Genomic DNA, 21,141 nt, shown 5'->3' on the forward strand with positions numbered 1-21,141 from the left:
CTGTTAAAGTAATATGTATTTAATTATCTAACATATTCTGCCTAGTCCTTTCCTGTGAACAGGAACATAACCCACTTGTCAAGGCTTGAGAAGGCTGTGTCGTCTATGGACGATAAAATAAATATTGTTTGTTTGTTTTTCAATATTTTCTGTCTTTTTTTTGTCAATATTAAAAAAAAAACAGTGGTGAGCAAATATCACCAAAATAAAGCTCTATTTGTGTCCAAAATTATTATATAAATTTAATTTGCGTACAGTGTTGCATGTCCGAGCAATTGTCAATTAAAGTAGCACAGTGCTAAATAGCAAAACATGGTCTGGTCATGAAGAACATAGAACAGGGGTCTCAAACTTGCGGCTCTCCAGCTGTTGCGAAACTACAAGTTCCATGGGGCATTGCAAGGCTGAAAGTTCCAAGCATGATGGGACTTGTAGTTTCGCAACAGCTGGAGTGCCGTCAGTTTGAGACCCCTGATATGGAATCTTCTGGAGGCCAAGTGGCTAAGCTTTTTGGCTGTTGTCAAACATGCACAAAAAGGGATTAACTCCATGCTGCAATACTCTTAATCTGTAATATTTCCTATGTACAAATATACTGTACATACAGTATTAGGCTATTATATTCAGTAAGTCATACTGTATTATTTAAAGAGAATGGGTTAAACCTGTCCCACTTGCGTCCTCAGTTTACAGTATAAAATTATTAATATTGCCTTTATATATGGATTAAATAATAATAAAATATGTAAACCATTTTTCATTCTTGTTGTCTCTGTCCTATACTCGGCAAATTTATTTATTTATTTTCAATTCATACAAGCGTGTTTTGCCCTTTTGTTTTAACTATTGCTCATTTTGTTTTTGTTGTAAGCAAATGGATGCGTCTGAGCAAATGACGTTACTGTGGAAACAGGTTTTTCAATAGGCAGGCGATCTGTTATTGAAGGATAATAAAGGGGTGCACTTTCAGCATTACGTAGATTCGTAGAAGCTATAAAATACACTCTTCCCATTCAGCTTCTTTACTTTGAAACACAGAGAAAGAAGGACTGTTTGCCTTTATTATTTACCTTGAGATGAACACATTGTAATGGCGCTGTCTAAAAGCAGGCATATTCTGAAAAAAACTAGAGGCAAGGACCATCATTGGTAAGATAAGAATGTTCTATGTGTATATGAACCAAAAGAAACCATCACCTTCATTGTAATAGAAAGAGCACTTACAGATAATTGCATATAGGCTGCTGTAGATACTGATTTGTGTGCTTTGCATTTTGCTTTGTAGGTTTGAAAGATACAGTCATTGGTTGCCATTTAGTGTTCACATTATTCAAAGCAGCTAAGAAGCAACTACAGATTAAGGTAATTCCTGAATTTTGAGTTTACTCAAAAAAGCAGTAAAAAGAACATCAATGGTGTACAGTGTAGCAAATCTTAGTACGCAAGCAGATTTAGGATCAGTTAAAGTGACACTAAACTGGGGTTTAAAACAAATTCAATACAAGTATGTATTCTTAATTTCCAATTACCGGTACTCTAAGCTTCCTCCAAATCTCCAAATTAATTTTTTTGTTGCTGTGATCCAACTTCCTTTTAATAACATGTTGGAACGTAGCCCCTAAAATGGACTATGGATTATGTGATTTGTAGTGTGCACAGAGATGTGTACATGAACGCAACTAACGTGTACTACTTGTTTCAAGCAAATGGAAGTGGTGGGGAGAGAAGGATTACAGAAATATATTACAGGGCCATTAAGTAGTGGATGTGTATGAATTACTTTTGTAAAATAACAATATTGTTTTGTGTCACTTTAAGAAATGAATTCTCGTTTCCTAAATCCTACTGTACTGTGCACATCTTCGTAACACTGCCTTGTCAAATATTCAGTCAATTTCTAGCAATGCAAATATTTCAAGAATGGAATCTAATAGGGGATACAGGAAGCATAAAATGTGATGCATTTTGCAGGGAATTTTTTTTAACGTTTCCTATGGAACACGTTCACATCAATGCATTTTTTTGCCTCTGTGTTTTTGGAAAGGGTCAGGGACTTTTTTCCCGCAAATGCAGCAATTTGCATGTAATACACTTCAATGGACCCGCATCCAAAACGCAAGTACGCTTCCCCGCTGACAGCTGAATGTAGAAAAAAAAAATGCTGGCTAAAAAAAAATCACGAAAAAAAAGGCGCTGGGTCCCCCCCAAGGACCATACCAGACCCTGCAGTCTGTATGGATTTGTAGAGGACAAAAAACAAGAGCTGTTTTTTGACAAGTCCTTTAAATAAATAGCTCTAAGCTGTTTTCTCGCCGAGCCATCTTCTCCCGCTGCCGTCTTCTCCCAGAGCCGTCTTCTGCCTTTTTTGTTTTTAATTGGTAACTGGCGGCGAGGAAGAAGATAGTGACGCGGGAGAAGACAGCACAATCCAAGCAATCCAGCCAAGCATCAACAGCAAAGTTGGCCACACACCATCAAATTGCAAGTCAGTCCTTGTGATTGGGGACACCCGTAGGTTCCTCTGAGTGGTTAGGCATGCGGCGCATCAGGGGGTAGGGGGTCCATTCCTGTATATGGTCTGTCTACATATGTTTTCTTCCTCCCGGAACTTCATCAGGACCAACTCCACTGTTGATGCTTGGTTGGTTTGCTTGGATTGTCTCCCCCTACCTTTCCCTGCACATGGGAAAGTGGCTCAACATGGGAATTGCATGTCTGCAGCATTCACACAGGACTACCACCTGCACTGAATTATCTGTTTGACACACAGCATCGCAAATCTGACCACACTCATTGAGCAGTAATCAAGATCTGGAATATCAGAAGATCATAACCAACACCAAGCCCTTACAAGAGGCAGCAGGACAGTGAGTACTATTACACATTGTAGACTGATCATATTGGCGGTTACATCAGGGTGCCCGGAGTGCTAGGACGCAGTCATAGACTGGCTGGATCTGATGCAATCATATGATTGTATTTTATGTGTAAACTACTTGCTGTGAACACTGTGTGTGGGCTGGAACCTCTTTATGACACCCTACTGATGTGGTACAGGTGTGGAGCGATCAACGGAGTGTGGGTCCCTACCTAATATCCAGATTCCTGTTGGCCACATGAGCTTCCTTGTTGCCACCAATCTATGGGATTGTTTCTCAGATTTACCTGTGATGAAAGTGGCTACTGCATTCGCCCATTCAGGTTCCTGGAATGACAACCCACTCTTATCATCATTTGCAGTGGTTCCTTGGCTACAGGTGAATTTATAAGGGATACCATCTTGGGGGGTAGCTCACACAGTATCTTGGTTTTAGCTCAGAGGGGGAGGTCTTCCAAAGCCCCACCATTATACATAGAAGTGAGGGAGGGATAGGTGTGGGACACCCACTACAGGGTTGGGGGGAGGGAGGGCACTGGTCTTTGGAAGACACACGGGGGGAGGGGTTACTTTTGGAGAGCTATATCATGTGATGCTGTTTTATAATTCAATAAACTAGCTATGAGGATATAATCCTTGGGTGTACATAATTTTTTTTGTGGAAGTTTATCTAATGTACACACCCTACCATTATACATGGTGGTACCCTCATCTATTCAATATCTATCAGGTTCCCGGTTTTTAGTTTTTTTTTTCAAAAACTGTGGGGGGGGGGGGGGGTGAGCTGATGAAGAAAATTAAAGTACAGTTGTTACTTGGAGGCAGGATAGGCTTCTCTAAAAAGAAAAGTTTTTAGGGCTCACCCAAAAGTTGACAGAGTTGGAGATAGTCGGACAGTTTGGGATATGGAATTCCAGAGGATGGGAGAGGCTCGGGAGAAGTCCTGGAGGTGAGTATGGGAGGAGGTGACGAGGGAACTAGAGAGCAGGAGGTCTTGAATTTGGTTGGTATTTAGAGACTAGGTTAGTAATGCATTGAGAAGGCTGCTGGTTCACATGTAATGCGAATCGGATCCCATTTAAAATGCATCCGATTCGCATATATGTGAACCGAGTCTTAAGGAAATTTTTAGCTTCATTTATCTGATTTAGGTCATTATTCTTTTTTTTTTACAAATTTGATAAGTGAAATAAACTCAGTCCTTGTTTGTATTTAACTAGAAAGGACCACAAAATAATATATGAAAGGATGAGGTGATAGTCGACAAGAACAGAGATGACATTTCAACAGTTCCAATTAATCTGCGATTTTTATTACCTTTTAAACAAAGTAAGTATATAAACTTGCTTCTTCATGTAAACTAAAGAAATGTTTAAAGTGGTACTAAAGGCAAAATCAAAAATGACATAAAGTATATGATGAAAAATGTCACTAGCATTAACCATGCAGACCAGTGACAGTTTTTCTTACCTGTTGATCCTGTGGTTATTTTTCAACTTCTTTTAACAGACCAAGCTATCCAGCAAAGGTAGCAGTTAGATCACATGTGTCAAACACAAGGCTCACAGGTCGAATCTGGCCACCAGGCCTTTTCATGTGGCCTTCATCTCCAAGGGGAGGGATGGAGGTGAGACGTGAACAGCCTGTGAAAGGTAGCTAAACCCTGCACACTGTGTATGTAGTTCATTCCTCAACACTCCACTTTGTACATAGCGCACGCCTGAACTCTGCACTCTGTACATGGAGCATCTCTGAACTCTGCAATCTGTACATAGAGCACCTCTGAACTCTGCATTCTGTACATTGAGCATCTCTGAACTCTGCAATCTGTACATGGAGCACCTCTGAACCCCGGCACTCTGTACTTAGAGTATCACTGAACTCTGCACATAATGCACTCCTGGTATTTATTGCCCATTTAAGATCCTCCCACTGTGTGCAATTTGGCCACACACGCAATTTGCGGTTTTGGGGTTGTGGGTGAGTTCATGCAACTATTCTCTGAGACAAAAACAAAAAGGCCTGCATGCATTTATATAGTCTTACAGATACAACTGGCTCTTTGAGGACAACCATAATGCTGATGCAGCCCACAATGAAATTGAGTTTGACACCATTGAGTTAAATGGTCAGCTTTTGTTTATTTGTAAAAGCTTTATCCCAAAAAGAAAAGTGTGTTGAGCTTTAATTTGTTAGTCATTTATGTATTTTCCATCTAACACTACACCCTCCATACTCCTGCTGTCAAAAGGTGACTTTGTTGCTCCTCTACAGATAAAGTAGACAATATGGCATGACATGTGTTTCTCACCAGTTGAAAAATAAAGGAATAAAAAGCCTAAAAATTAATGGTGATGCAACCACCACATTTAAAGATTGGTAAGCTGCAATGTACTGTGTATATATATATATATATATATATATATATATATATATATATATTTTCTTTTTGCGTTTGAAACCATTTTATTTACATGTCTGTTCACACCTAATGCCGTGTACACACGACCGTTTTTCATGACGAGAAAAATGCAATTTTTTAAATTGCTCGTGAAAAATGGTTGTGTGTATGCTCCAGAGCATTTTTCTCGACGAGAAAAATGCCGTTAAAAATTGTAGACCCTGATCTATTTTTTCTCGTCATTTTTCACGTCGTGAAAGACGGTCGTGTGTACGCTTTAACGAGGGGTAAAAAAATGTGCATGCTCAGAAGCAAGTTAAGAGACGGGAGCTCTTGTTCTGGTAAAACTAGCGTTCGGAATGGAGATAGCACATTTGTCACGCTGTAACAGACTGAAAAGCATGAAGACTGAAAAGCGCGAATCGTCTTTCACCAAACCTTTACTAACACGCAGTAACACAAAATCAGCAAAAGAAGCTCAAAGGGTGGTGCCATTCGAATGGAACTTCCCCTTTATAGTGCCGTCGTACGTGTTGTACGTCACCGCGCTTTGCTAGAGCATTTTCTTTCACGAACGTGTGTATGCAAGGCAGGCTTGAGAGGAATCACGACAAATCACGTTGAGAAAAACATAGTTTTTTTGCATGACATGAAAAACGGTCGTGTGTACGCGGCATAAGACTTTCAGGCAGCTCAGCTAATTACTGTTGCAGTGTGTTCAATAATGTTCTTCTGGCCTGCTGATTTCAGCAATTTGGGTGTGTAATTTAAGGGATCCAATGAGGGGGGCTAGTTTTTTAAGGGCTTTTTTTAAGGGCTTGTTTCTTTATCGTACACCACGGGACACAGCCTTAGTCATTACATAGTGGGTTGTATGGTCACCAGAGGTGATTGGACACTGGCACAACCAATGAGAACAAGTTCCCCTCCATATAACCCCTCCCATATAGGAAGTACCTTCGTTTTTGTAGTAAAGCAGTAAGGATCTCATAGAAGAGGGGGACCTCTGTGTCCCGTGGTATACTCAAAGAAAAGGATTTTACAGGTAAGCTGTTATTAAAAATCCTACTTTTAGTAGTGTGATAGTATAAATCCTGAATTCTAAAGAAACTGGCTTTTTTATTTTGCAGTTCAGAATGTTCAAGAAAAGATTTGCAGGATACATTGCTCAGGCCTGGGCGGCCAATCAGCTAAGGTGGTGAACCCTTGCTCATTACCTTCAAACACCATTTAATAACTAAAAGCAAATTATATGCCAGTTCTGGAAACTTTGATCTATAGCACGGGAAGAAGCCCTCAAGGTCCAATATGGCTTACCAGTTTCGAGGAGCAACCGCTCTTTCTCAGACCACCTCTGACGAAGATGAGGTCTCTCTCAAAACGCGTAAGTCATATTGGACATTGAGGACTTCTTCTCGTGCTATAGATCAAGGATTACAAATGATTGATATGCCTGCTAACTCAGTTTGTTTGGGAGTATATTATTTGCTTGTATTTATCACTACACAGTATATTAAGATAATGGCTAGGTTGGTGAGCCCTTATGAAGGGACACCCACAGTCCTAAGAGCGTGGCAAGACATGTGTAACCTGGGGGAAGCTCTGTAACAACCGCCAGCCAGTTTGATGAAAGCAAACAGTTCTTTTATTTTAATTACAACTAAAGAAAATGACAGCTTACTTCAGCCAAAGTAATCAAACAGTCCAAATCCTGGTAGTGGTAATCAAACAGCAGGCTCACCGCTAGTCTTTGGTCCCATGCAGGGACAAGGCTCTTCCAAGTAGGGGTGCAAGGCAGGCGAAAAAAGGGGGTTAGCAGCCCGTATCTTCGTTTGGCTGCACACTTGCTGCACAGCTTGTGAGTCTCTCTCTCTTCCACTCACTTCCTTAACACAGGTGCTGATTTGCCTCTGTTGCCTTTCAAGCCCCCATCACCTGGGACTTAACCCCTTCGAGACCAAAGTCCTGGTAGTCAGGGTTTTAAGGCTCTTCCCCTCCAAAGTCTCTTTGAACCTTTGAAATCCTGGGTCCTTAATATAAATGTAGCAATCCAGAGAGTCCTAGAAGTCAGTCCTCTTCAGCCAAACTTAACTTGGGACACCTCACTCTGTATGGGTGAGAACCCCTGAGTACCACAGAGCCCTGCGACTGTTTCCCTTAAAGGGACCACAACTTGAACATTTGGGGAATGTACCTGCCATCCAGGACACATTCCCGGTGTCCTGTACACATGGTAGCGCCATAGTCACAATTCAGAAGAGTGGAAACCTCTCAGTCTCTAAATACCACAGTTGGGCACACGAAGTTGTGAGTAGGGGGTAAGCTTTCATGAGAACCATTTTGATCTTTATATTTTCTTTAATTAAAAGAATATCAACTGTTAGAGGGCTCCCAAATTACAAAGCAATGCACAAAACACTACCTTATTACTTACAATACTGCACTCTGAGTTCCTGCCTTAAATGTAAACATTTTGTTGTATAAAAGTGAATATTCTTGGTATTTCAGGCTGCCCATTGGCAATATGAGATTTTAGATCGGCTTTCTATTAAAGATGCCTTGTGGAATGAGACACCTATGAAGGAAAGCAACAGAAGCCAGATGGTATACATTAGCCTTCTATGGAGAAGACAGAACCATGCTCTTTTATCTCAGGTGTCACCACACAATCCAGAGGACTGGCTAGAACTTGCCAAACTTTCTAGCCTACTTCCAGAAAGCTTAAGGAAAAAAGGGATGCACTTGTCTTCTAGGTATGTTTGTTGGATTACAACACAGTTGCTTTGTACGGAGAAATATAATAAGCATTTGTATTTACTTTCTTTCAAAACATTTTTTATTTATGAGCAAATACCCAATTTTAACTATTTTCCTGCTTTCTTTCCTCTATAATAGAAATATACATCTATATATAATATATATATATATATATACTGTAAATATCTATCTATATATATATATATATATATATATATATATATATATATATATATATATATAGCTATGTACTGTATATAGATATTCTATCTCTGAGAGAATTTCTGTTCCCCTCCTAATAGGTGTCTTCTGCTGTGGAATATTTTGACGAGCAAATCTGGACAAGTCCATCAAAGTGACTTACAGCAACTTATATCCTTGAAGAACACTATTTCCAAAGACCCTGCCCTAGAGATAACTTCTTTAGATCATAGTACATATGATTTCTCAGTATTTCCAGCGAAAACTCGTTGTGACCTGAAAACTTTACCACATGTTGGGGTTCAACAAACTGCCCCTGTGGAACATTTAAGAAATAATGAACCTAGTCAGTCTATACATGATTTAATAAATCCATGGCTGAGCTTACCACTTGCCAACTTTTCTAATGGACCCCAACAACATGTTAAAATGGAATATAGTGCCAAGCAAGCTATAAACACATTTGATCAGATGTATGCTACAAAACAGATACCTGACAATCATAACCCTTATTTTAAGTCCATTGGTGTCCAGGCCATTGTTTGCAAGCCTATAGGAACTAGAAAAAACTGTGGAATCCAGACCGACAGTTGCCAGTCCCTCAGTTCCACAGATGAGATAATAGAACATTACCCAAACAAAGAGGACATCTTTCATAGCTTAACTAAACATTTTTGTAAAATAGGTGCCCATTCAAGAACTGTTTTGAACCGTTGCCATTCTGAGCACTCCAATTGCAATCGGTAAGTGTTATTGACACATATGTAACCACTATGCGCTCACACCAGAGTAAATTCACTAATGAGCATAGGTGTGCTTTGACATACACTATGGAGGCTGTACTGTTTTATATTGTATCTCATTTTCTTAATCAGACTAATATACAGGGAAGAAGAAGTCCTCTGCAATATCGAAGAGCTGCTGAGACGTGCTGAAGCTATACTTCAGGTGTAGTACCAGCATCTTTTGCTTTTCATGTTTCACATGATCACATTTGCCTAAGGACAATCTAACATCTGATACATTCAAACATCATACCTATACCCTATCCTTTATATATCATTAAAGGTGGTTAAGGAGTTTCCAGCTTCCTGTTTTCGTTTCCAAAGGATTCTGTCTCCAGCAGTATATTTAGCTGTTCAGACAGTAAGATACTATACCCACCACACACATTGATCTCTTCTGAGTTTCCAGTCCCCATCGGTTTTTTATCCATCAGTCAAAAAACTAGGCACTTGTTTTAAAATTATCTGATGGTTAAAAAACCTATAGAAAAAAACGATCGTCTGTGGGTACGTCCATCGGTTAAAAATCCACGCATGCTCAGAATCAAATCGACGCATGCTCAGAAGCATTGAACTTCATTTTTCTCAGCACGTCGTTGTGTTTTACGTCACCGCGTTGGACACAATCGGATTTTTAACTGATGGTGTGTAGGCACGACTGATCATCAGTCAGCTTCATCGGATATCTGATGAAAAAATCCATCAGACCGTTTTCATCAGATAAACTTATCGTGTGTACAGGGCATGACTCTCCACTGACACACTACTCTATGACAGTGGCAGCTGGTGCTCCAAATTTTTGGGGGGGCGCAAACAAACTGAAAAAAAAAACCCATCAATTACTGCCACTGTGCCACCAAACGCACAGTGACAGTGACCAGCAGTAGAGGACTAGAAGCTCCTCATGCTTATGTTTTTCTGCAGACAAGCTGGGAAAAAGTTGGGTCATGTGACAGCTGTGTATTAGGAAAAAGGTACTTTTTTTTTAATTAAAATTATTACAGTGCCATCATCCACATACAGAAATAGAAGGGACAATGTGAATGAAACAGTGTGTGTTTAGTATCACTTTAAGTAGAAGGCAAAAGTACAGGAAAGATTATATCGCTGTGCACCCCTCCCAATAACCTGTTCAAGCAGGGGGCTTGTGCTTGTTTATAGAACTAGTGCATTATTACATGTATGGTTTATTTCTGTTTAATTATAGTAATAACATGATTGCTCTTTGTATTATTAAGGAGGAAGAAGATGTACTTAATCAAAAAAAATCTAACACCTTACCACATGACCAGCAACACCTGCCAGGATACCACGACTCTCAAAATGTATGCAAATGTACTAACATATAATGTGCCATGTTCATGAAGTGTAATCTAAGGCAGTAGTATAGTTCATATCTGCAGATGGGCAAGACAAGTGAACATGTTAGGCCGAGTACTCACGGCAGGACATGTCCGATGAAAACGGTCTGCAGACCGTTTCCATCGGACATGTCTGGCCGGGGACTGCCCGGGGACTTCTGTTCGATGGCTATACACACCATCGAACAGAAGACCGCGCGTAAACAATACGCGGGGCGTGTCCGCGGTGTCGACGCGTCGATGACGCGGTGTCGCCGCGACAATGACGCGCCGGCGTGGGCGGCCTGCCTTGAAAATGCTTCCACGCATGCGTCGAAGTCATTCGACGCATGCGAGGGATGGCGGGCGGCAGGACATGTACGGTAGGTCTGTACAGACGACCGTACATGTCCGGGCGGACAGGTTTCCAGCGGACTGTTTTAAAGCAAGTCCGGGAAACAGTTGTCTGCTCAGAAACGGTCTGTCAGACAATTGTTTGCTGGAATCCTGTCCGCGCGGCTGTACACACGAGGGAACATGTCTGCTGAAATTGGTCTGCCGACCAGTTTCAGCAGACATGTTTGGTCGTGAGTACGGGGCCTTACTTGGCTGCCTACTGCATGACACCTTACCTTACCTTGCCCACAGCACTGGGAAGTATTTACATGTATTTTTATGTGTGTATCACCCTGATGGTTAGGCACCATCACCCCGATGGCTAGTAATCTTACCTGCCAGGTATAGTTGCCTTGGCCAATTGATAGGAGATCAATTGATTCCACCCTAATTCTGGAATTGCTGCACTTCTGTCACTAGATGGCCAGGTATCTGGTGACATTAGATAAGACAAGGGCATTTCAAGGACAGATTAAGACTAGATGGGGTATCTCAGCCAATGGGCAGGGATTTTCTTAGGTCCCTTGGCCTACTGGGAGAGCCTATTTATTTGAGTGAGGTCAGGTGATCGGGGTTTTGTGACACCTGGACGGCTGTCTGGGTGGATATCAGTAGTGTATTTAGGTTTTGTGTTGTCCTAGGCCTGACTAAACTCGTGCACACCTAATTTAAATATGACCCACCCCTTCCTGTCAATGCCACATCCCTTTTCAAGTGGGGACACCAGTTATGAGGGCCTGGGGGAGGGAAATGGATTCCCTTAATTTGCATAGATTTCCTCTCACTTCCTGTTTGGCTATGGGGCAAGAAGTGAAGGGAAATCTCTGCAATGGGACAGGGATGGTAAAAAATAATCTGACAAGGGGCTATAATCCTCCCTTACACTATCCAAAAATGAAAAAAAAAAGTGTTGCCTATAGTTCTAAGCACAAATTTCTGATAATTTTATGGGGAGGACTAAGAAGATATAACCATGCCAATGGTGCAGCAGAAAATATATAGCACAGTGAGAAAGGTTTGTGGTCCAGGATGATAGTACAGTCAAAATTAGAAGCGCCCCCCACACTTGCGGGATGCCGGCCACCGGCATACCGGAGCAGTGTGGTCGCTTTATGGGGGCACTAGACTAATTTTCAGCCCAGTCTGCCCTATAAGACTGGCGCTACACTAACAGTGTAGAGCAAGCCGGCGGGGACTCTCTCCGTGCTGCCCCCCTGCAAAATGCTGCCCTAGGCCTGGGCCTTGTCAGCCTAGGCCAGGATGCAGCATTGGTGAATATGTGTTGTGCTGCTAAGCCAGAGCCTGAAGCCTACCCTGGGGACATCCGTCTGCTAGGCTGTCTGAGGGCCTATCCAGAAGCAAGAGAGCAGCATAAGGTTGGGACTTCGGCTTGCAGTCCAACCATAAGTGACGGTTCTGCCAGCCGGAGAACCCGTCGAAGGTAGAGGGGAAGTTGTCACCACTAAGGTACCAACCATCTTATTACCAGGCACTACAGTGAGTAGCTGAAGCAAGTCCCGGAGCAGTATTCTCACCAAGCGGGGACAGTGAAGAATTGGAAAACTTCACAAGTTGTCAAGCCAAGACCCAGCCAGCGGAGGTGACGCTTGCAGAGCAGCCTTGTGTGCCAAACCAGGGACTGAGCAGGCCAGTGGGGTGACGCTTGAGGAGTATCTGTGAGTGCCAAGCTAGGAACCCAGCAGGGAAGATACTCAGTGAGAAGGTTGGAAGAGCTTGGGAGATCCAGTAGCAGAGGGTCAGCAAGTCTAGTAAGGAGAGACTGGGAGCTCAGTGGAGTGAAGATCTAAGAAGTGATTGTAGAGGAAGTACAGAAGTTCATTACAACTTGTGTTAGAAACTGTTATAAGACTGTTGCCATAGGAGACAGCAATCCTACATATGCAGACATGGGGGCAGATCCACAAAAGGATTACGCCGGCGTATCTATTGATACGCCGGCGTATCTATTGATACGCCGGCGTAATTTTAAATTTCCCGCGTCGTATCTTTGTTTTGTATCCACAAAACAAGATACGACGGCATCTGGGATCGATCCGACAGGCGTACTTCTTAGTACGCTGTTGGATCTTAGATGCAATTTTTCGGCCGCCACTAGGTGGCGTTTCTGTCTAAATCCGCGTTGAGTATGCAAATTAGCTATTTACGGCCATCCACGAACGTACGTCCGGCCGGCGCATTTTTTTACGTCGTTTTCGTTCGGCTTTTTCCGGCGTATAGTTAAAGGTGCTGTTATGAGGCGTACTCAATGTTAAGTATGGTCGTCGTTCCCGCGTACAATTTTGATTTTTTTACGTAGTTTGCGTAAGTCGTTCGCGAATAGGAATTTGCGTAGAATGACGCCACCGTTGTAAGCATTGGCTTCTTCCGGTCAAATTTCGAGCATGCGCACTGGGATACCCCCAGGGATGGCGCATGTGCAGTTAAAAAAAAACGTTGTTTACGTCGGGTCATGACGTATTTACATAAAACACGCCCCTATTACATCCATTTGAATTCCGCGCCCTTACGCCGCCAGAGATACACTACGCCGCCGTAACTTATGGCGCAAATTCTTTGTGGATTCAAAATAAAATAAATAAGTTACGGCAGCGTAGTGTATCTTAGATATGCTGCGCCCGGCGTACCGATGCGCCGCTGTACGAGGATCTGCCCCATGGTGTCCTGTTGGGTGCTTTTCCCTGCATGGCTGTCTACCTATAGAATTCTCAGAGTCTGCTAGTTACCATGGCAACTACTAAAGGGTGTCCTGGTCCTAAACACTCTCTCCCACTGTTCTGTTTAAGAGAAAATAAATCTCTTTGCATTCAAGAAGTGTCTGGCACCCATGAATCTACCTTGCATTACACCCACCATGCCTTGTCACCCACTCTACACAGAAGGATGTCAGCTGTCCCTAACTGGAGGTTCTCATTAGACCAAAGGTACCTTGCTACATGTGGGGCTCTTGTATTGCAGTGGGCACAAGTGCTATATAAATGAATAGGGGAGGCAAGACAGCTCATCAGTTAAAATACAGATTAGTACCTTAAAGGGGTGTTCCAGTAATTTTTAATGTTTATTAAAAGTCAGCAGCTACAAAAAGTGTAGCTGCTGGCTTTTAATAAACATACACTCACCTGCTCCACGTTCCAGCGACGCACCGGCCGGGGCACCACTCCCCTCCCCCCCTCTCCGGCCGGCATCTTCATTCTTTTGGCTTCACGGCCGGGCACCCACTGCGCATGTGCGAGCGGCGCTGCACCATCCGATTGGACAGGCGATCGCCTGGGACCTGTCACGTGTCCCAGGCGATCGTCTACAGGGAGGGGCTGCCAAAAGGCGATATGACGTATTGCCTTAGCAGCCCCTCGGCGGAAGGAGGAAGTGGGACAGGAAGTCCCACTCCTCCTGAAGCCCCCCCCCCAAAAAAAATTACATGCCAAATGTGACATGTAAGGGGGCAAAGAGTGGATTAAGCGGAAGTTCCACTTTTGGGTGGAACTCCGCTTTAAAGTGGTTGTAAAGTCTACGTGTTTTTTTTACCCTAATTAAGATAAAAAACACTCCAGTAGTTTTTCCTCCCCTTCCCTAAACACTTACCTGACAGTAAGTGTCCTTGGAAGGAATTGAACCCAGGACTCCAAGTTCAAACCCACATCTCTACTTTGTGATTTAAATTTAGGGATGAATTTACCAAGGGAGTAACATATTAAACATATTTGTTCTACTTATTTCTTTCGTAATGCCAGTTCTACATATGTTAACTGTTAAATATAGCTCAACTCCTTTGCATACCTTTTAGCATTCCTGATATGTTTATTTTGCATAATTTATTGTGACATAACCTGATTGGCATCTTTCCTTCTGCAAAAGGTAATCATGACTCTTATGATCTCGTTAGCCGCTACATTAACCTATAATGTAATACCAAAATAGCTCTATATATTTAGCGTGTAGCTTTTTGTAGCCATAAGGTCACATGGTCACTTTTTAAAGTGGAATTTAATTAAAAATACAAACTGGTGGTAATTTTATGACAGAAAATACCCTATTGGTCTCCCTGCCTGCCAGTGTGTGTGTACACTAAAACACACATGTGCAGCTTAGCATACATTTATGGCACTGCACTGTGCTGTGATGATGTGAGTTGTAGGTGACATCATCATGGCTCAGTCAACCAAGCATCTGGACCCAGAAGGACAAGAGAGAAAGAATAGTAGCACCCATGACTGATGGAGGCTTTGACAGGGCAATGCTGAAGAGGATCACTAGCCAAGTAAGTTTGCCATAATATGCCAATATGCTGTGCATATTAGTACTTTATGGCTAAAGCTCCATTTTAGGGGAGGTTTAATTCCACTTAAAATTTTTGGTGCAATAAATAATAAGCAAGTACAGTAAAACCTTGGATTGCAAGCATAATTCGTTCCGGAAACATGCTTGTAATCCAAAGCACTTGTATATCAAAGCAAATTTCCCCATAAGAAATAAAGGAAACTCAAATGATTTGTTTCGCAACCATTTTTCCATAAGTCTTTAAGTTTATATTCCATATAAAAAGATTATAGCAATGTGACCAGGTTGTGTAACCATAAAGTGTCCATAAGTGTCCACAAATGGAAGCCTCCACAAGGGGATTAGAAGCACAATCCAGCAGGAGCTACAGAGTATAAAAGAGAAGAGAGGCGCCTCGAAGTGTAGCAATATGGTTACATTTCGTGAAGGTAAAACATTTAGCAACTCACATAGTTGATGATTAAAACAGGCACATCGAAGTATGCAGGCATCCGGGGTAAATCTGTCCACACGGACCATTCTCCGCACCACCGGCTCTCACTGCTGTCAGTCTGCAATTGTAGGAGGAAAGACTACCCTGCAGTAGAGCGATCTGAAAGTGAGGCTTGATACGCTTGTGAAGCGCAGCGTGGAAGGGATGATGTCGATGGCAGTGCGGAGGATGGTCTATGTGGACAGCTTTACCCCGCATGCCTGCATACTTAGATGTGCCTGTTTTATTTATCAACCATGTGAGTTGCTACAGTAAATGTTGTACCTTCATTAAATGTAACCACATCGCTACACTAAGTCCCCGTACACACGACCGAATCTGTCCGCTGGGATTTATCCGCGGATCAGTTCCAGCAGACAGATCCGGTCGTGTGTAGGCCCGAGCGGACATTTCCCAGCGGATAAAAATCCAGCCGACGGATTTCCAGCGGATACATTTTTTTTAGCATGCTAAGAAATCTATCCGCTGGAATCCAGTCCCTCAGACTTATCCGGTCGTCTGTACAGACTCACCGGATAAGTCCGCCCGATCCCCATTCCTCGCATGCGTCGAAGTGATTCGACGCATGCGTGGAAGTATTTACCTTCCAGGGTCGCGCACATCACCGGGCCAACGGATTTCCTCTCCTCTGTACGAGGCCTTAGAGGCTCCTCTCTTCTTTTTTATATTAAGTTGTGACATGATGCTACTTGTATATCATTTATCAAATTAATTAAAAAAAATAGTTTGTCTTGCAAAACACTCTCAGAGGTACTCTCAATCCAATGTTTTACTGTATAGCTTGAGCATTTGGCTTTATGTACCAGGAAAAGACTGCAAACCTTTAATTTCAAGGGAGACAACAGCAACAGGCTAAAAGATGCAGTATCCAACTTGAACAACCAGTTGCTTCCACAAGGATTCTACAGTTCCTCATGTTTTGCTTTGTGCCTTTTAAGACTACTTTGCAGTAAAACAAGGAAGCATAAAAAAAAACCCTCTGTAGTATGCTAATGTGCTTTACACAAGAATGCTGCACACACACAAACCATGTACAATTTTAGGAAAACAATACACAACATACAGACTATCACAAAAAATGCATATATTATACACATGCACAGGCTATCTATCCTTTCTAGCATGACAGCATATGCGATAGGGATACGCTAAACAATTACCTAACTTGGGTTATGGATCTAGTGTCATCCCCAGGTAAAGTTCCTTTCTTTCTCTGTCCTGGATTTGTTTTACTTCTATCCAGGATCTCAAGTTCAAGTCCTTTGTTTCCTCCCCCCTACTTCTCGCCAACATCACTTCCTGCTCCATGAGCTTGATGAAACCGGGCAAACTAGTTAATTATCATATTAATGGAGGAAGCCCAACTTCTAAAAACAAAACATGGTAACTAAAATGTGTTATTTCATATATTTATGCTGTATGCTGTAAAAATCACCACAATAGCCACAGCAACACATTCCACCTTTTGGTTTTTGTAGCATAATATAGGAAAAATTGGAAACTTAGCAATTCTCAGCAGTTCTTAAAGCCTTTGTCCTGAAAAGGGTGAAATGGACAAGCTACAATAGTCTTTGAATCAGGTTTAGCAATGTCCTCCTGACAATATGGAAATGCTCAGATGAAAGTCCAATCCAATTCAGCCATCATCAGGAAATTATCTCTTCTTCTGGTCAGCCTCATCTTATTTGGCTTGGTCATCTGCTCTGCCTGCTGCACCTCTCAAGGACAAAGCTGATTATATGTTCCTTCCAACTGTGCCAAACATATAGCTAACTGCTTATATTTCCCTATCTGTCCATTTCCAGTGGAAAGAATAAATCTGCATCCCTCTTCATGCTGTCCTGGAAACACAAGCCTGGTTCTAGTTAGTCTTTACAGCATGGCACTCTCTAGCAAAGTGCCCCAGTCTATGATAACAAAAACACCCAATGTGACTGAATATAACATTCCTAGCCATTTGCTTCCACCTCTTAAGCAAAGCTGGTGTAATAATCCCATCTATTTCTATTCTAGGAACCCCCTCCGTAATAAAGTAGTCCCTTGTTGTCTCCTGGAGATCACAGGTCTTGCCTCACTTTTGTCTGATCAACTCAGCCATCGCTATTTGAGTTGATCAGATTCAGTTTCCCGCCTATGCGAAGTTACAGCGGCACATGACCTACCTATAGGCTTTGGCCCTTTGTCCTTTTATGTTCATAAGGGCTGCACCCCGCTTATTCAAATTTTTAGCTTTTCCTGCAGTAGTTTTGCCTTACTTTTTAAATTCCTTGCCTTGCTTGCAGTGTCTTATAAACCCCCGGAGTCCACTGCAAGCTGCTCTTTAACCACTTCAATACAGGGCACCCTCCTGCTCAGACCAATTTTCAGCTTTCAGCGCTCTCACATTTTGAATGACAATTGTGCGGTCATGCGAGGCTGTACCCAAACAAATTTTTTATCATTTTTTCTCCGCAAATAGAGCTTTCTTTTGGTGGTATTTCATCACCTCTGGGGCTTTTATTTTTTGCACTACAAATAAAAAGAGAATAAAACAAAAATTGTCTTTGTTTCTGTTACAAAACTTTGTAAATAAGTATGTTTTCTCCTTCACTCATGGGCACTGATGAGGTTGCACTGATGAGGAAGTACTGATTGGCACTGATGAGGTGGCACTGATGAGGTGGCACTTATATGCAACACTGATAGGCAGCACTGATAAGCATCACTGATGGGCAATGATAGGTGGCACTGATATAAACTACTGATGGGCACTGATAGGTGGCACTGATTGTCACTTAAAGGCAGAACTAATGGGTATTTATAGGCGGCACTGATAGATGGCACTGATAGGCAGAACTGATCAGAGGCACTGGCAGGCATCACTGATGAGCACTGTGTGCCATCCCTAATGGGCAATGATTGCCATCTCTGGTGGGTTCTAGTGGGCTTACCTGGTGGTCATGGGTGGGCATACCTGGTGGCTATGTGTGGGCACCCTTGCTGGCCATGGGTGGGCATCCCTGGTGGCCATGGGTGGGCATCCCTGGTGGTCCTGGGTGGGCATCCTTGAGGGTTGCACTGATAATCAATCAGTGTAGACCCCTCCTGTCAGGAAAGCAGTTGATCAGCTCTCCTTCACTTGCGTCTGTCAGTGCAAGTAGAGGAAAAACTGATACTGTGATTGGACAAAGCTGATCACATGGTAAAAAGCCTCTGTCAGAGGCTCTTTACCTTGATCGGAGATGCGGTGTATCAGACTGACACACAACTGGTTGCCACGCTGCGTGCCCCCATGGGGGGTGTGATTGCGGTTCAATTTAAATTGTTTTGTTTTGCTATGTGTTTTTTAAGGCAGTAAAGCAAGGAAGCATAGAAATAAAAACTCCATAGTATATTAATGTGATTTACTAAACAAGAATACTGTACTCACACCAACTTTATTTATGATAAAATGAATGAATAAATTTATTTTTGTCTTAATTAGAGCATAGGAGTGGATCAAGAATACGCTTTTCTAGAAAAAAAAAGATGCTTGGATTCAGCTCATCCAGATACTACCAAAGAATACGATGAAGGCTTGAACATGAAAAACCAAAGGCATCTGTGTAACATCATCCAGGAACTGGAAAAAGTATATACCATTGAAGAGTGCATTATGGAGGAAAACCAAAAGATAAGGAAATTCCAGGAACTGATGCAATGGGAGCTTATTGACGAACAGCAGACTTTTTATAAACAAGTGAAAGAAAAAGTTTTTTGTTTTAAGTCACTTGAAAGAGAAGTACGTCAGGTAGAAAACCTGGAGAAAAATTTGCCAAGGGAGGATGCAAATAAGCACAAACTAAAAGAGTAAATGGACAAAATAAAAAAATACTGCCAGAGCGTAGTCAAGAACATAAGATTGCATACAGAGTCGTAGTGCCGCCATTTTAAAGAAGCAGAACCTGAACTTGCTACAACAACTAGCGTATATGTCTATGAGCCTGTCTATAAACCAGACTAATATGGGAGAGCTGGGTCTAGTTGCTATGCCTGGCTAAGACCTTTTCTGAACTAGTAATAGTCCCATACATCTGTGAAAACATGCCCACTCTATCCAGTAGTATCAGGCCTAATCTGAAGACTATTACTTCATGTATATTTCCTGCACCCAATAGGTGTTCTCTTTTATATCTACAGTAATAAATGCAAATTTCAGCATATTCGTTTTAAATCATAAAAACGTAGGAGTTATTATACAGTACACAAAAGTACAAAGTGTGAGACACAGTGTATGATATACACGTCTAAAACAGACACAATGGTGATCTATGGGTTAATAAGCATGTAGTGAAACAATACACATAACCGTAAAAGTGAATAAGTACAGTATGGTGTGTGTCTAGTATATCCAAAACCACCTTAAATATTATGCATATAGCAAAAATGCAAATGACACAAAAACAAATGTGAAAAATGAAATGTGAAAATTCAGTACAACAAGGTATATCCAAAATGCAAAATACCTAGGATAATATACATATAACAAAAATATGCAGATGCCACAAAACAAATATAAACAAATGAGATGTAGAAATCCACACTAAATGAATGAAATGAACTACAGGGTTCTGTAACCACTATCACTATAAAGTTCATCAGTGGACATCCAAATAGGGGGAGGCCAGTCCCAAATCAACACACGTTGATCAATGCTTCAAGTGATCTGTGTAAACATAGATGGTATACTCTAGAAAGTATCACCCGGGCGTGCCTTCACCGTTGGACAGGGGAGAGAAATTAATACTTTTACCCTCCACTATGGACCCAGCTCACCATACGGTGGTGGATCGCCTGCGCTTGTACCTTGTACTGAATTTTTACATTTCATTTTTCACATAGTGACGCGCACTGATCATTCCAAAATAACTAAAGTGAAGCAGAAAAGGAGAAGTTCGGGAATTTACGGAGGACATTACAAAGAGGCAGAAAAAAACAGCAAATTCAGTTTCATGAAAAATAGAGTACAAGGCCATTAAAGCGGGGGTTCACCCTGTTAAAAAAAAAAAATGTTTTTTTTTATTATTCCATTACTTTCGGCATCGTAGCGCGAGCTACGGTATGCCGGTCCTAAATTTTTAATCCCCGTACTCACTGTGCTATTGTTGATTGAAGAATCCGGGGAATGGGCGTTCCTATGGTGAGAGAAGGTGATTGACGGCCGGCCCTGGCACGTCACGCTTCTCCGGAAATAGCCGAAATAGGCTTGGCTATTCACGGCGCCTGCGCATAGCCTGTGCGCAGGCGCTGTGAATAGCCGAGACCTACTCCGGCTGTCTTCGGGGAGCGTGACGTGCCAGAGCCGGCCGTCAATCATCCTCCCTCTCCATAGGCACGCCCATTCCCCGCGGGAGTCGGATTCTTCAATCAACAATAGCACAGTGAGTACGGGGATTAAAAATTTAGGACCGGCATACCGTAGCTCGCGCTACGATGCCGAAAGTAATGGAATAATGGGGTGAAGGAGGGTGAACTACCGCTTTAAGTAGTGGATGTGATTATTTTTGGAGACTAAGGATATCACTTTGTGAATCTGTAAACCCAACATTTCAGATTCCTGATGTGCCTGCTGTACC

At 42.2% G+C, this 21,141-nt stretch overlaps 1 protein-coding gene across 2 annotated transcripts; it reads left to right on the plus strand.

Moving 5' to 3' along the window:
• The first annotated feature begins 884 nt into the window (after window positions 1-884).
• Window positions 885-20,538, plus strand: LOC120937097. 2 transcript variants are annotated; one of them, XM_040350074.1, is made up of 9 exons: window positions 886-1,149; window positions 1,286-1,362; window positions 2,771-2,867; window positions 4,099-4,207; window positions 7,788-8,032; window positions 8,339-8,980; window positions 9,113-9,185; window positions 10,261-10,347; window positions 19,011-20,538. In XM_040350074.1, the coding sequence occupies exons 4-9, from the start codon at window positions 4,154-4,156 to the stop codon at window positions 19,377-19,379; spliced, it is 1,470 nt and encodes a 489-aa protein (XP_040206008.1). In that variant the 5' UTR covers window positions 886-1,149; window positions 1,286-1,362; window positions 2,771-2,867; window positions 4,099-4,153; the 3' UTR covers window positions 19,380-20,538. The 2 variants fall into 2 exon arrangements, with proteins under 2 accessions (XP_040206009.1, XP_040206008.1); XM_040350075.1 differs by lacking the exon at window positions 2,771-2,867 and having other exon boundaries at window positions 885-1,149.
• Window positions 20,539-21,141: the final 603 nt, after the last annotated feature.

Source organism: Rana temporaria, chromosome 4 (genome assembly GCF_905171775.1).
Source record: "Rana temporaria chromosome 4, aRanTem1.1, whole genome shotgun sequence".
Taxonomy (NCBI): Eukaryota; Metazoa; Chordata; class Amphibia; order Anura; family Ranidae; genus Rana; species Rana temporaria.